The sequence below is a fragment of the Megalobrama amblycephala genome, linkage group LG9, assembly GCF_018812025.1.
Source record: "Megalobrama amblycephala isolate DHTTF-2021 linkage group LG9, ASM1881202v1, whole genome shotgun sequence".
Lineage (NCBI taxonomy): Eukaryota > Metazoa > Chordata > Actinopteri > Cypriniformes > Xenocyprididae > Megalobrama > Megalobrama amblycephala.
Window position 1 is genome coordinate 11,946,258 of NC_063052.1, and position 16,743 is coordinate 11,963,000.

Below are 16,743 nucleotides of genomic sequence, written 5' to 3' on the forward strand. Positions count from 1 at the left end.
ATATCCATTTACATATATTATATATATCTTCCAAGGGGTTTTTTCCCTCCTAGGACTTTTTTCCCAGTGTTAGCATGCTGGGTTTTTCTCCTAGGGGTTTTTTTCCACCCCTGGGAGTCAGCCGACATTGGCTTAATGTAGCACCATCTTGTATATGTTACATATTACCATGCTTGCTTGTACAGCTTATTTTTAACCACTTCTCTTTTTTCTGTGCTTCTAATATGTAAAGCTGCTTTGAAACAATTACCAATTGTAAAAAGCGCTATATAAATTAATTTGACTTGACTTGACTTGATATAAAGTAGCAGCTGACAGCTGTGAGGTATAGTCAAATGTGAGATTAAAAGTTGCAATTTCAAGATATCCAGTAAAATTTTTATATAAAGTTGCAATTTTGAGATATAATCAAACCTGTGAGAAAAATATAGAAATTTTGAGATATCCAGTCAAAATTTTGATATGAATTTGCAATTGTGAGATATAAAGTCACAATTTTGAGATATAAAGTGGCAGTTGACAACTGTGAGATATAAAATCAAATGTGAGATTAAGTTGCAATTTTGAGATATCCAGTCAAAATTTTGATATAAAGTTGCACTTTTGGGATATAATCATAATTTTGAGATATAAATGAGCAATTTTGAGATATAAATTGGCAGCTGTGAAATGTAAAGTCACAACTGAGATAGTCACAACTGTGAGATATAATCACAATTTTGAGATATCCAGTCAACATTTTAATATAAAGTTGAAATTGTGAGATATAAAGTCACAATTTTGAGGTATAAAGTGGGTGATAAAAAGCGTGAGATAAAAAGTCAAATGTGAGATTAAAAGTTGCAAATTTGATATATCCAGTCAAAATTTTGATATAAAGTCACAATTTTGAGGTATAAAGTGGGTGATAAAAAGTACGAGATAAAAAGTCAAATGTGAGATTAAAAGTTGCAAATTTGATATATCCAGTCAAAATTTTGATATAAAGTCACAATTTTGAGATATAAACTCAACTCAATCGCAACTGAGATGTAAATTTGCAATTGTGACAAAGTCGCAAGTGTGAAATGTGACGTTGCACTGCGAGATACAAAGTCACGATTGTGAGATAAAAAGTCACAACTATGAAAAATTAAGTACAAGTGAGCCTGCTGATGCCCAACGCAAGAATGCAAGAATGTATACCGCTTTGACAGGGGATCAAACAGAAACCAGATTCACTTCTTTTTCAAGGGGCTAAGGCGAGGCACTGAAATCAGGCAGCAGGCGGGCGAGAAAAGCAGAGGGGTGTATTTCTGAGGAGTTAAGGGCTTTGGTTTTAAGAGGCCACGCTGATGTGGTGAAGGCAGAGCACTTACTGTAAGCTTTATGGCTTTCTCGGGAGCCACGCCCAGAAGCTGCGGTACGAGGCCTATAATTAGAAAACAAGTTGATTAAAAAAGACAGGGGTGAGGGAAGCATGACTTTCCTCAATATAAAAGCTGCAGCGCTGCCTCCAATTCCCTATCATCCACACACTAATGAACACTATTGATGTGGAGTGCTTAAATATTGGAAACTTAACAGTACTACAAACTCTTTTTCCCTTTAAAAACAGCCTTAACCAAAGTTTACACAGCCCTCAATTACAACACAGATTTCTGGCTTAGACAAAAATAAACTAAATAATCTGATTTAAAAGTGATGACCCACCCCCGGCAGTAACAAACAAACTCAGTAATGTGGGCATACTCTACCAGTCCAAATAGGCCACACAGCTAGATGAATACAAAAACATTTCCTGCATGCATGGCCAACGGAGTGCTTTTGTGTTTATATACAAGCAAAGAATTAGAAAAATATATATATTTTTCAAACTTAATCATCCGTCGAAAATCTCATAAACAGTTATTGTTCTCGCATGCTGCTCATTTCTTTGTGTTTGCCAGGAACCTCGGCTGCGCTTCTACTTTTTCAGTAAACAATTAGTGTGACTTTGAGAGTCATTTTGTTCGAATATCAGTAAATATATGGGATCTGATAGGAAAAGCAGACATGCTAATGAAGAAATCTGAATGAACCTGTAAAATAAAATAAAATAAAATAAGTTTACCTACAATAATTGTCCAACCTATTTATCTTTTTTTTTTTTTTGAAGTTCATTCAAAATCATGTGGCTCAAAAAATCTTCCCTTTCAAGCGAGAATGGGAATAATGCTTGTGTACTAAATGTACACTCAACTTTGTGTCGTTCTTTAAGGTATTTTTTATGCATTTGCTAAAAGCCTGGTCTGCCCACTTCCTTGTTAAAAACTAAACTACTCTATTTATATGTAAAACAAAAGCACTTTGTGCTCACTTCAAATATAGTGCTCTCTGTCATAAAGCTCTGATACGCTCTGCTAAAACGAGCACTGAATGTTCGTACCATCCCCGTTATAATTCGGCACGGGTGATGAGGATCTCAGCCTCTCTTTTGTCAGCTTTATGATTGACAAATACCAGTAGTTAGTGTTCTCAATGGAGGTCACATGGCAATTGCACCTTGCAATCACAATTTGAATCTGTGACCTCACAGAATGCTTTAAAAACTCATGTTCCAGCTCTAAAAGCAGAGCAGATACTCATTATCTGAGCGCCATTGACTGCATAGAGCATTCATGTTCTTCATTGTTAAGTTCCTGTGCTGGTATGTGCCCTTTCATGCTCTGCACATTGTCCCCTCAAGCAGCAAAGGTAGACTTAATCTCTTCAAAGCAGGTAAGGTCAGAGGGAAGATGACCTGCCCCTGGCTTTCATGAAAACGCTTTTTGTTGATGCGTCCCTGATGGCCTGGCCGTGTGGAGCCACTGACCTCTGTAGAGACCGAAGAAGCCCTCGTAGCGCACGACCTTCTTGAAGCAGTCTAAGCTGTTCTTGTACATCAGCTCATCGACGAAGGAACCTGAAGAACGCTGGTTCTGCATGCGGGTCTTCACCAGGTCGATGGGGTACACGGCGGTGGCACCCACGGCTGTCATGAGAGAAAATTTGTTACGATATGGAAAAGCAAGACTGTTAAAAGAGATGTACACCCGAGGGGGCTGATGAAGGACACTTCAAACAACAAAAAAAAAAAGACCGGACGGGAAGAAAGTCCGGATATTTTCGCAGAACACATCAGTCAACTCTTATCTGACAACTTTGGGGTGGACACAAAGGGAATACAGCACCGACAGGCTTAATTAAAGAGTGAGTCGCCCTGCACTACCTCCTTATTACCTTGTCTCCTCCGAGAGAGCCAGTCTGGAGCCAAACACAGGGCCAAGCACCACCTCCTTACGTACACACAGACCAACACACACACACACCTCTGATCACTCACAGGTACAAAAGAATCCACCCAGGAGGTTCCCATGGTGCATAACCTCATTAAACGGGAGAAACAGCCCCCCTAAGAAGGCAATAGGGCAGGCTTTGTTTTTCTTTTTGTCCAGTGCAGCTATTTCTCGTGTGGAGGAGGGGCTGCTGCTGCAGGCTCAGGTAAAGGGGTGGTGCACAATGATCCGTGACTGACTCACCTCCAGCCACGGAGCCCAGGGTGAACCTGTACGCCGACTCAGCGACCTGAATCAGAACCGAGCGAGACGCGTCCCCACCAGACTGCTGCGGACAGCAAAAAAAGACAAGAGAATCAGAACTCCCACCATTATGCAAAATTTCTAGTCAGATTTTAATAGAATAGAATAGAATAGAATAGAATAGAATAGAATAGAATAGAATAGAATAGAATAGAACAGAACAGAACAGAACAGAACAGAGAAAATGCAAAGCTGTTACCAAAGCAAAGAGTGGCTTTTTCCAGAAAATTTAAAAAATATTATAAAATATCATATATAATGTAATATAATATAATAACTTCTAAATAAAACACTGCAAAGGTGTTATGAAAATTAAAGAGTGGCTTTTTTCAGCCAATTTTAATGCAGAATAGAATAGAATAGAATAGAATAGAATAGAATAGAATAGAATAGAAAGTTGGAAAGGTGTTATCAAAATTAAACTGGCTTTTTATATAGAACAGAACTTAAAAATAGAATGTTGGAAATGTGTTATCAAAATCAGAGTGGCTTTTTATATAGAATAGAATATATAGCTTATAGCTTATATTCTAGCTTATAGCTATATAGCTTATAAATAAAACACTGCAAAGGTGTTATGAAAATTAAAGTGGCTTTTTTTAATGTAGAATAGAATAGAATAGAATAGAATAGAATAGAATAGAATAGAATAGAATAGAATAGAATAGAATAGAAGCTTAAAATAGAATGCTGGAAAGTTGCTATCAAAATCAAAGTGGCTTTTTACATAGAATAGAATAGAATAGAATCGAAAGTTGGAAAGGTGTTATCAAAATCAGAGTGGCTTTTTATATAGAATAGAATATATAGCTTATAGCTTATATTCTAGCTTATAGCTATATAGCTTATAAATAAAACACTGCAAAGGTGTTATGAAAATTAAAGTGGCTTTTTTTAATGTAGAATAGAATAGAATAGAATAGAATAGAATAGAATAGAATAGAATAGAATAGAATACTGGAAAGTTGCTATCAAAATCAAAGTGGCTTTTTACATAGAATAGAATAGAATAGAAGTAGAAGTAGAATAGAAATAGAATGCTGGAAAGGTGTTATCAAAATCAAAGTGACTTTATGTAGAACAGAATAATATAATATAATATAATATAATATAATATAATATATATATAATATAATATAATATAATATAATATAATATAATACATGTTTTCAACATTGATAATAAAAAGAAATGTTTCGAGCACCAAATCAGCATACAATAATTAGAATGTATCATGTAAGACTGAATACTGGAGTAATGGCTGCTGAAAATTAAATTACATTTTAAAATATATTTTAAAAAACTTGTTTTAAATTATAATAATATGACTGTTTTTATATAACTTTCCAGAAAATAGTTTTTTGCTTATCTGACTCAAATCTGATGTTTTGAAGAAATTTGAAGTTTGAGTTTTGAGTATTCTAAAATGAACAAGGAAAACAGAAAATAGAATGAGTAGGCATGTCGAAACTTTTGACTAAAAGCAGACAGAATTTCATTCAGCTTCCTGTTAGTTTAATTCATGAGAAAAAGAACTGTTAGGATTTTACAACATAGTAAAATACTTAATTTAGTTGATCCAACCTCTCTTGTTAATGAGAACTGCCATTTCTTAGCTACGGGCCGAGCCATGGCCGTAGCCCCACAGTTAGAGAGAGCACAAGAAATAAGGCCAGCCAGAACCATCCAAGCGTCCCATGCTGCATTCCCCGCCAGAGATACAGTCGGCCTGCCTACCCGGGACCACCTGTCAGGAACCTCAAGGTAACTGCCCGGACCGCCACTGAGCCCCCCCTCTCAGGCTCACTGAGGGGTTAAGGGTGTGGGATAAACTGTGTTTGGGGGGAAGGTGGTGAGGGAGAGCTGGCCAGCAGCCCATAAGGCCAGACCACAGCCCAAAGCTGCTCATTGTGGTGGGACTGGCGTCTCTGTCCCGGGCCCCCGCTTCGTACGGCCCTGCGCGAAGGAATAACTCAGCCCTCAATGTGTTTGGAGGCAGAACTTCTGATAAAATAAAGAGGGAATATCTAGGCACAGACACACTCTCTTTCTTTTCCCTGTAGAGCATTCAAGCCTTTCTGTCTGTTTTCATTTCCCCTCATCTCGCCGTCAGACGTTGATAAGTTTCCTCGACTGCTGGGCTTGCGTTTCATTTACAGCTTTTTATATTTGTGATCTGTGTGCCGATGACAGATTCAGATATTCTCTTCTTTCGCTGCTCTGGTTAAAGCGAGGGCTCGAGCTCAGCAGTAGCTGATGAAAAAATCCAGAGGGGCTGGAAATGATGCGTTGATCAGAAACACAAATTTTTAAAACACAGGTTCTCAAATTATCTTTATCTACCATAAAAGCAACCAAGACATTAAAAAAAATGAGTGAACCAGTAACATCAACATGATCAAAAATATCACATTTAGATAATTATAACTTGTCAAAATGTTTTGATAGGATATCTATGGATATATAAGTCACATTTCTACAATGATAGAACAATAGAAAAACTGAACAATCTGCTCCATATTTCAGTTTGCTAACCAGAGAACAAAACCATTCCATCACTGTCAAAATCGGTCAAGTGCACAAACATTCCAAGAACGCACAGTAAATACCACTACATTTACTTATCGGAAATGCTGTCATGTCTTTTAAGAATCTCAAATTCTCAGACAATGAGTGCAAGTGTATTTTGTTTGTAATTATCTTTTATGCATCTCTTTTTGTTATTATTTATTCATTTATACACTACTGCTTAAATGTTTGCGATCAGTAAAATTAGTTTGAAAGAAAAATTCAGCAAGCACCCATTAAATTGATCAAAAGTGACAAAGGCATTTACTAGAATAGGTTTTCATGCTTGCATGTTCATTATTTTTCCCATATTTGACGTTGTTGCAGCTCCTCTCTTCCCAGTCTGTCAGTAACGCTCTGTTTAGTTCCTGTCTCTATTAAGTCCCTCCTTCTGAAAAGAGCAATGTGCTCTGATTGGTCAGCTGGATCAGTGTAATGTGATTGGTCAAACGCTTTGAGCGTGTTTTGGAAATGTCACGCCCCTTATCATAACAGCGAGTTTCAACACACTACTACTGACTATAAACCCTAACACTCAAAATAATTAATTGGTTTGAGTAGGGCAAACTCAAAATTACTAAATTAACTTTTATGAGTATTTAGAACTTTCTTTTTCTTTTGAGTTCACCAAACTGACACATTTAAGTAATCTGAATTGTTTCACTGTTTTGAGTTTTATGAACTTGTTTCTTTTAATTTAGATAAACTCAAATTTACCTGAAACTGGGCTGGGATTTCTATTTCCCAGCATGCTTTGCCATGACACTCGAAAGGGAGAATAAATGTTAAAATTAAGTGTTATATAATGTTTTTTTTGTGCAAGATTAATGTAAAGTGGGGCATTTAGTAGTTATTTAGAAGAGTTTAGAAGAGTTTATGTTATGTGGGTTTTTTTGGGGGCAAGTGGAGCATGGGCTTAGTTTAAGTTCAGGCATTTCATAAATGTTCTATATTGTTGTACTCTTTCTGCAATTGCTATGCAATTGTTATCAAACCATTGTGTCAAATAGCATTTGCTGAATTAGCTAGTTATAGCTAGCTAAATTTCCATTACTAAAATATCATTTAAGAGTTTGCCGCTGATAGCCTCGTGGGCAGCACGCTGACAGCGCCAATGCACTTCGGCCGTCCTGAGTTCAAGTCCTGTCTCATGGACCTTTCCTGTTTCCCTCTCTCTCCCACTTAGCTTCCTGTCTGTTTATATTACATAAGTTATAAGTTTATGAATTAACTTACTCAAAAATTTCAAGTTAAGAGCAATTAAAATGTATGAGTGCAAAATTTAAAACTGCCAGTTCTGCTTACTTAAACTTTGAATTTCTTAACTTATTTTTTTTTTTTTTTTATTGAGTTTTGCCAACTTATTCTGGTTTACAGTGTAACTTAACCAGGCCTCGCCCCCTTTTTGTGCCTATGCCTTAGGCGGGATTTATTCAAACGAGGAATATTGCGACAAGTTCGTTCCCAGAAGAAAACTCAAGACTAATGGAGGCGTTTCAGGGAGTTCAGAAACAGTGCACACTGATATAGAGAATAACTCCCGCTGGAGTGAACTTTGTGCTTTATAACTTATAACTGTGGTCCTTTTTTATTCTCAACCAGCAACATTACACACTAAAGAGTAGGGCTGCACGATATATCGCATGACATTGTCACGCGCATTTCGTCAGTAAAGCTGGTTTAAATCAATGGCGATTTAGCTGTAATCAGGGAACCGGCTTTACTGATGAAATGCGCGTGACAATCTCATGCGATATATCGTGCAGCCCTACTAAAGAGAGCTAAATATGTAAAAAAGAAGCATAAGAGGTCCTCTTTAAAACACTCAGTTTCTGTAGCTTACCTGTCTTTGAATCTCAGCAAGGTTGTAAGGAAGAGCTCCCTCCTGCAGAGGTGCAATCCTCTCAATGTCAACTAAACCAACACGCCTGTAGAGACCAAAAACATGGGCAGACGTAATAAAACAGCTCAACAGATTCCAACTTTTTTCTACCTTTTCAGAGCACAACATCTTCAAGATGTTTGAGGACGAGTGGTAGGTATAGTGTGCCCTCACAAGTAACAACCTCAAAATCTTGACTCAAAGTGAGTTGGGCAATTACAGTATCACATTGCAAAGAAATAATAATGTCCACAAAGCAATTCCTGATCACCGTTTACTCCAGAGATACTTTGAGACCCACCCAGTCGAGCCATAAGTCAGTTCATAGGTCAGGGTATCTGACTCTTCAAATATGTTCATGTGATATCTTTGGTTTTCAAAAGATGGGTTTAGCTCACCATGATTACAGCGCTCTATGGTTCAGAGCAGATATTTAGTAAATATACTTCCAAGCTCATTACAGTTCTGGTAAGAATTCTGCAGCAGTTACAGTAGTGTGGAAACATGTGTGCTCGCTACATGCTGCAGAACAAGCTGGACTGTGTTCAAAACCTCCCGCTGTACAATAATAGGAAGAGTCATGTATCATCGACTATGCAATTGCCAGAACAAGACTCAGAATAGAGAGACCAGAAAACTTTTCACATATAATTACAGAAGTCAAACAATGCCGTTTTTAGAAGGCAAGAGTGGCTAGAGAGCTCTGAAACACAGAGGCTGAGCTCAAGTATGTTATGGCTGAGACTCGAACCCTCCTCTTGATGGGGAGAGGCTCTCAGACGATGATTCAGCACGGCCCTGTCGCCATGGTGACTCACCCTCTCGGCTCAGACAGGTCAGCCAGCTGGAACAGGATGTCCACTTCCATAGGGGTCACCTGGCCAAACCTTTGGGCAGCAATGATGAACTCCTCTGGGGAACAGAGAAAGAGAGTGATTTTATTTTTGTATGATTTGTATGAATTAAATGTTAGCAATAAGTTTCAAAAAGATATCCAGTTCCAAAAAGTACACTACCGTTCAAAAGTTTGACAAGATTTTCGGTAAGATTTTTTAAATGTTTTTGAAATAATGCTCCCCAAGGCTGCATTTATTTGATCAAAAATACAGTCAAGACAGTAATATTGTGAAATATTATTACAGTTTAAAACAACGGTTTTCCATTTGAATGTAATAAAATATTTATTCAGCCAAACTTTATTTTTAGCATCATTATTCCAGTCTTCAGTGTCACATGGTCCTTCAAAAATTATTCTAATATGCTAATATGCAATGTTGAAAACAGTGCGGCTTAATTTTTTTTTTTTTTTTTTGTGAAAATGTGATTTTTTTACAGGATTGATTAACAAAGTTCAAAAGAACAGCATTTATTTGATATATATATATATATATAAATAAAATATATAATATATGTAATATATAATAATAATAATAATAATATATTGTTTGTTTTTTCTTTGTAGCATTGCAGTCTTTTCTGTCACTTTTGATTAATTAATGCATCCATGCTAAATAATTAATTTCTTAAAAAAAAAAAAAAAAAACTTTTTCACCCTAAACTTTTGAATGGTACTGTATTTGACCACTTAAGCCACATATAAAATATATGACATTATTATGACATTGTAATTATAAATAACAATATTAAATCAAGTGGCATCTGCAAACAAATGATGCAAAACCTTTTTTCAGTCGTTTTTGCAATTACTTTTAGCCAAATGGTAGCAAGGTCATTTTTAGTGGATGTATGAAGTCAGTGGGTGAATTATGATTGAAAGTGTGCATCGCTATGTCCTACTCAGTCAGAAGGGCAGAGCACTTGAAGTAAACACACTGAAGAGTGCAGGACAGCACGGTCACATAAACCCTATATCAAGCAATATGTCCCTGCCACTATTGTCAATTAGAACACTGCATTATCAAACGCAAAATTCTCATTTATAGTTGTTAAAATGATTCTTTCACGTTAAATATTGCCAGTTGTGTCTTTAATTCAATACAAGTTCAATTTCTGCACCATCTCTGTTCGCTAAAAACAAGCAAGGCAACATAAATAATATGTTTTATATATATATATATATATATATATATATATATATATATATATATATATATATATATATATATATATATATATATATATTTGATATATTTTATAAATATATTTGCCACTTGTTTGCCACCTGTCACCTGTTGGAGTTTGGGTTCCTTGCCGCTGTCGCCTTTGGCTTGCTTAGTTGGGGACACTTGACATTTGACTTGACATTTGATATTCAACAGTATTCTTGACATTTATTCAACAGTGCTTTGATCTGCCTGCATTGACACTATTCTTTAAGAGCTGCTGTGCAGCAAAAATTATGTACCAGTTATCAATGTAAAGCTGCTTTGACACAATCTGCATTGTAAAAAGCGCTATATAAATAAAGGTGACTTGACTTGACTTATTATATTATTATATATAATAATATATTTTCAACTAATAGTCCTTAGGTCTACTAAAAGTCCACAATTGAGGGTTTAAATTACCTCAAAATGAATAACATGATTATAAACAGTAAAATTACTTCCTCAAAGTGCCATGTTCCCTTCACTAACAGCCTTGTGCAAGAGCTCTTCATGCAGGGTTTCGGCTGATCATTTTATTTTAAAACAACCCTATGGGTACCATGCCATTCAGTATGTTTCATTAAAATAAAAGTCTTTTGTTTTTAGAGTTTTACAAGGTTTAAGCTGTCCAAATATATTTTAGTGTCATTGTATAATCGCTGTTCTATTAATAAACTATTATTTTTACACGAATGACAAATGCACAATCTCACTTGTGATGCAGCCTGGAATCAATCATGCCATGTTTGTTCATCTGGCCTGGTTTTTTTTTTTTTCTTCTGTTTTTCTCCATTTCTGTCACCTGATGAAGTTTGGGTTCCTTGCCGCTGTCGCCTTTGGATTGCTTAGTAGGGGACACTTAAAGGTCCCGTTTTTCATGGTTTTTTGAAGCTTTGATTGTGTTTATAGTGTGCAATATAACATGTGTTCATGTTTCGCGTGTAAAAAAACACAGTATTTTTCACGTAATTTACTTATCTGTATACCGCTGTTTCCACTGTCATAAAAACGGGCTGATGACTTCCTTGTTCTATGAAGTCCCTCCTTCAGAAATACGTAACGAGTTCTGATTGTGCCAGCGGTTCCTGTGTTGTGATTCGACAGCAGCTTAGCGCTCCTTGCCCGGAAAGGTCACGCCTCTTACCATAACGTGGAGATGCACGCGCTCAGTGTTATTGTAAACATGTCTTTAATTTTACCCTATCAATTTGAGCCGGAATCAGACCCGGTGATTGGACTGCGGGATGAAAATAACAGCGTTTCGACGACATGGCGACAAACACACTCTACAAACGCAACTCTTGTGTATTCCTGTGGGCGGAGGTTAGTCAAAAAACTGTTTTAGTGACGTCATTAAAGAAGGAAGTAGAGGGATGTAGTCCAAACTGGCCGTTCGATGTAGGCGACTTCTGTTAAATAAAATATCTCGCTTGGCATTGAACTTTGAGCTTTAAAATTTTACAGATTTTATTTATACTCTAACAACAACATTACACACTAACTAAAGTTTGAAACATGGGATCACAAAGAACGGGACCTTTAATATTCAGCAATATTATTAACAGCACTGACACTAGAACTGAACTGGACGATGACATCACTGTTTTCTCCAGAGCTGCTTTATAGATGAATTGAATCATTCCATTAAATCATTAATTGAGAACTTTACACAGTTCTTGAAATGAACCGAAATCAACGCTGATCTGATTTTTTAGAGCAGAATTGAATTCTGTTTGCATCATTGATCATTATTTTCCTGTTTATAACTGTATAGCTGCTTTGAAGCAATCTGTATTGTAAAAAGCGCTATACAAATAAAGGTGACTTGACTTGATTTGACTTGACATACACACATCCCTACATGTTTATAATTCATTCAAATATTTAGTAAATCACTGAGTCCGGGAATGTATTGGATATCAGTTGGTTGTGCAGGTTAAGTGTAAAGTGGTAATGAGCAGAATGAACACAGGCCGGTTAACAGTGGGATTCCCACTGCACTGGTATAGAGTGACTAGTCTGAAAAAGGCAGCAAGTGTTCTTACACAGAGCCCTATTGAATCAAGACCAGCTCAGCTTACTCCGGCCTTAAACATGCTGTGAAGTGTGAAGAACGCTCCAATCAAAGATCACGCAGGGCATCAGTCTCTTCAGCTCCCTCCAAAAACAAACACGGGCTACCGATAAGTGCGAGGAACATGCCGCCGAGAGGATTCGACGTGCCAAAAATCATATTTGATTCAAAAAGTTGGACTTTCAAGTATCAGAGTGGAAAAGTAACTCTGAAATCACGTAGACGTTATCGGTGGCGATGAAATTCTGCTTTAGATTGACCAGAAAAGCAGTAAACTGAGCCACATTGAATGTTTTTATACAATTTCGAGCTCTTTTTTCTATCTGCGGAACTGTGTGCGGGGTGATGTGTTCCCTATTTTCCCCAGGTGGCAAGCAATAGCTTTTGCAATGACGAAACTATGCTTCGCGTACCGCTCAAAACATACGGAACCAATCAGCTGAGGGTCAACAAGAGAAGTAGACATGGAAATTCGCACGCACAGGTCCCAGCGGAGCCCGATGGCGGCCTACAGCCTCTGTGGGAACAGCAGCGGTAAATGTAGCCTCCCCACCCCTGGCCCCGGTCTCCATAGGGCTGATAGCATCGCAGGCTGGGTGTGTGCAGCAAGAGTGTGTGTCCAAGACGCAGAGCTCCATTGCAGCCAGACTATGAGGGCTGTTTCACAGGTCAGCAGTTGGCCAGGGAGACACAGACTAAAGGTTTTTTAAGGTTTTTAAGGCTTTGTTTCAAAACTGACAGGTTTACTCTGTACTTAAACGTATAATTGCAATATAACAAAGACACCTTAAAATAAAGTGTAACCAAAATTGTTAATAAATTAATTTAAAAAATTGAGCAACAGCAAACTGATTATTATATATATATATATACACATTATTCATTCATTTATTCATTAACAATTTATATAATATATATTTTTAAAAACTACATATTTCACAACAACATACGTAAGAAATAGGTAAAATTGTAAACAAAAAATATATTTTTATATATATAATGTCACACACACACATATATATTTAATTTTAACATTTATTCTCCTTATCCAGTCCTATGCAAAGCATGCTGGGAACTAGAAATCCACTGCCTATTTTCCGAGGTTATCAAGACAATTTCATTAAGTTACTACAACCTAAATTTAAAAAAAAGAAAAAAAAAGCCAATGAACGCAGAAATGTGAGACTTAATTAGACGTTATTAAAATGATCTAATGATCAACATTATTATCAACAGATAATTAAAACAATTAATTAAAACAATAAATTAGAATTTTTCACTTGTAGCCATGCATTTATTTACGTTGTGGTAACAGGTAAATACTTTTTAGAGTGCACATATACATGACAAGTGAACAGGGATATCTCCAGCAATGCATTGTGGGTAACATTGCGTTTTTTGTGGCACATTCACGCTGTATAGTACGTACTACATTTGGTTTGAATCTTACTTCATGACCTTTAAAAAAGTATGTTCTATATAGTATGAATGGGTGTAGTATGAATGAAATTTGGACGTACTAAATCAGCCATGTTGTCATTGTCATGTGACCATTTACAAATCCTCTCAGTGTCCATCAAATTCAGAATCACTTCATCCGGGTACTATTCACCTACTGTTTTATGAATACTATGAATTCGGACATAATTCTCTGCTCATATATAGTTTTTTCGCATAGTGTACAGAATGGAAGTATGCATATTCGGACGCAGCGGCAGTCAGTCTAATCAGGGGAGGAAGGACAAAGTCAAAACAAAACAGGATAAAATAAAAACAAAAAAAACACTAACCTTTAGTAACTTCCACATCTCTGCGGCTGCCTGCCAGGGTGGTGTAGATCTTCCTAATGAGCTCCATGTTGTTTAGCAGAGAGTTGAAGCCATTAAAGTAGGAAAAGCTGACCTGATGTGACGTACTGCCACCGGCTGCCTGCAAAATTGGCAGATGCACACACAGACATTTGCACGAAGACATCCTTTTATGAGGGACAGAGGTGATAAATAGCTGAGAATTCTATGGAGTGGCAAACATTAATCAAGCTACAGTGCGGCGACATCTTTAGCACTTCCACCCCACAGAGCGCTAAATAAATACATGTGTTTCACAGAGAGCCACACTGGTAATTTCAGAGGGATTCAAGCTTGAGGGCCATTTTTAATTAAGCTGTTTTATGAGGAGAGGGACATATAAAGTGGAAAACTAACATGAGGTAAATCTTTAAATAGCATCTGACAGAATGCTTCGCCTTCGCTACTCTGATGGCAAAAGAAAATGGAAGGAGGAAAAGGAAAACTAGGTAGTGACCAGCTAAAATATTAAGCAGTTATGATTTTACACATTTTTTAAATGTATCTGATGACTTTAGAGACTGAAAGGAGCTAAAAGAGCGCTTAAACAGTTGTCTTCAGGCCCAAGAGGGTTTGAGAAAGAAAAGCGAGAGCAGATCGTCTCTCACTAGATGGCGCTGTGTGCTTTGCAGAAATGGTGGCGTCTACCTGAACCCACAAAAATCAGACCTGCTCTAAAGTTTCCTTAACCAAGATGTCATTTGTAAAACCCCTGCATAAACCTGGCCACAAAAAAGTATAAATCTTTATGTAGATGTGATAAAATGTTTATACCTCCTGTCTTGTTTTGCAAGCCATCTAAATTAGAGGATTGAGTGTATAGACTGGGTCTGACGAGCGTATTGTCTTTAATTTATTTCTAATGGCCTCGAAATTGTGTGTTTACAAACATCTCCCAGAATCCCAAGGTTTATGAGGCACAAACCGTGGAGAAAATGACAGACTCCACGGAGTGTGTATAAAACATACTGCTCTCTCACACACACACACACACACCTTACAAACAAATATCTCCTGGTGGTTTATGTAAAAAAAAAAAAAGTCTATCCCGAAACTATCATGAAGTACAACCACTGGCTGAAAAGGCTAAAACATAATTAAAACATAAACTCACTGCAACTAAGCATTCCTCCACGAATGGTGTAAGCATGTGGGGTCTGATGGTCACCATAATGTCCCTGAAGTCCAGAGCCGTGACGGTGCCTGTCCTGGCCTTGTCTCTCTGCGCAAAAGCCTGTCTGGCATGTTCAAGCTGCATCTCCTGCAACACAGTGAATGTCAATCTGTCTCATGCTGGTAGTTTATAAAATGCTGAATTGGAGTGATTTGTACTGGAAAAAAACAAACAGATATAGATATATTACATGCATGTGATTTTATAACATAAAATAAGTGAGATGTATGCTGTACAACTGGCATTTTTTATGTAAAAATGCAAATGTAAATAATGTAAATAAAGGTAAAATCAGCTCCAGATATAAAAAAAAGTGTGTATATTTATATATAAATATAAATATTAAATGCACCCTATGCATTGAACTGAATCAAAATGCATCTAATGTTTATTCTAAAATATAATATAGATAAACAAGTATTAATTATAATATTATTTTTAAAATCATAAATTCTAAATAAATAATAAAAATTATATTAATTTTATTTACAACATTATTTTTTTTTTTAAATGAGCTTTTTAGGATCAACAAATTATTTACAAAAAAATATTTATAATATTTAATTATATATTTATAATATATTAAAAAAGTATATATATATATATATATATATATATATATATATATATATATATTATGTATATTTATGTAAATTTTAACATAATATACATAAATAAAAAAACAGCATCAGTTTTTTGTTCATGATATTTCCACGTGTTTATTTTATGTATTTGTTTATTTTAAACTCATTTATTTTGCTTTGAGACATCTGATATGAAGACACTTGGAGAGGAAACTCTCATTTTGTCGATTGTGCAACTCATCTGGAACGGTTGCAGTATCACATCAAGAGACGAGAATGACTTTCTTACACATCTCAGGCTTTTAAAGAGAGTTGTTTGTCTCTCTCATCACATAAATGAGCTGCCGGTGCAAAATACTGGAAATATAGGTCTGCTGTGTGAATACGGACGTGTCTTCGTATAGAAGAACCGCCTGCGCAAAAAACTCTATTAGAGAAAATGTCAAAGCTTTGAATGTCAGACTCCATGCTAACCTATTTCTGATATTATAGAAATGTCACTGACTGTCCTCATAAAAATACAGCAATAACACAGTTACAGATTGCTACTGGTAATTTCTCTATTATTAACCTATTTTTCACATCAATTTACTTATTTGAATATTTGCAAATCAGATGCTGGAAAAACAAAGATGATTTATTTAGACAAAATACGTTTTTTGCATGCTCCTGTGCCTTTCACAAACACACAAACAATGTTTTAAACAAGGAGGAAATGCCAGTAGCACTGTAAATAAAACAAGAGCAGAGGTAGAGGTAAATAATATCTGGCTGTAGATTTTTCCTGTCTTGCATTGTGCTGCTCCAGCCACAAGCATGTGGAATTGCATAATAATTGTGGCTCTGAACCTTACAGTTTACAGTTCGTCTCTTAAAACCTTGAATTACTGCAACTGTGAGTGTTTCA

General features: G+C 36.3%; 1 protein-coding gene across 4 annotated transcripts in view; it reads right to left on the reverse strand.

Moving 5' to 3' along the window:
- The window catches only part of LOC125274990 (calcium-binding mitochondrial carrier protein Aralar2), a 60,257-nt gene that overhangs the window by 26,008 nt on the left and 17,506 nt on the right, over positions 1–16,743 (reverse strand). For 3 of the 4 annotated variants that reach the window (XM_048201592.1, XM_048201595.1, XM_048201596.1), the window contains 7 exons: positions 15,193–15,339; positions 14,022–14,160; positions 8,868–8,961; positions 8,011–8,095; positions 3,540–3,624; positions 2,834–2,992; positions 1,359–1,411 (listed from right to left, as the gene is read on the reverse strand). In XM_048201592.1, the coding sequence (XP_048057549.1) occupies positions 1,359–1,411; positions 2,834–2,992; positions 3,540–3,624; positions 8,011–8,095; positions 8,868–8,961; positions 14,022–14,160; positions 15,193–15,339 (762 nt within the window). The remainder of the gene's footprint in view (positions 1–1,358; positions 1,412–2,833; positions 2,993–3,539; positions 3,625–8,010; positions 8,096–8,867; positions 8,962–14,021; positions 14,161–15,192; positions 15,340–16,743) is intronic. The other variant, XM_048201593.1, reaches the window with a different exon arrangement.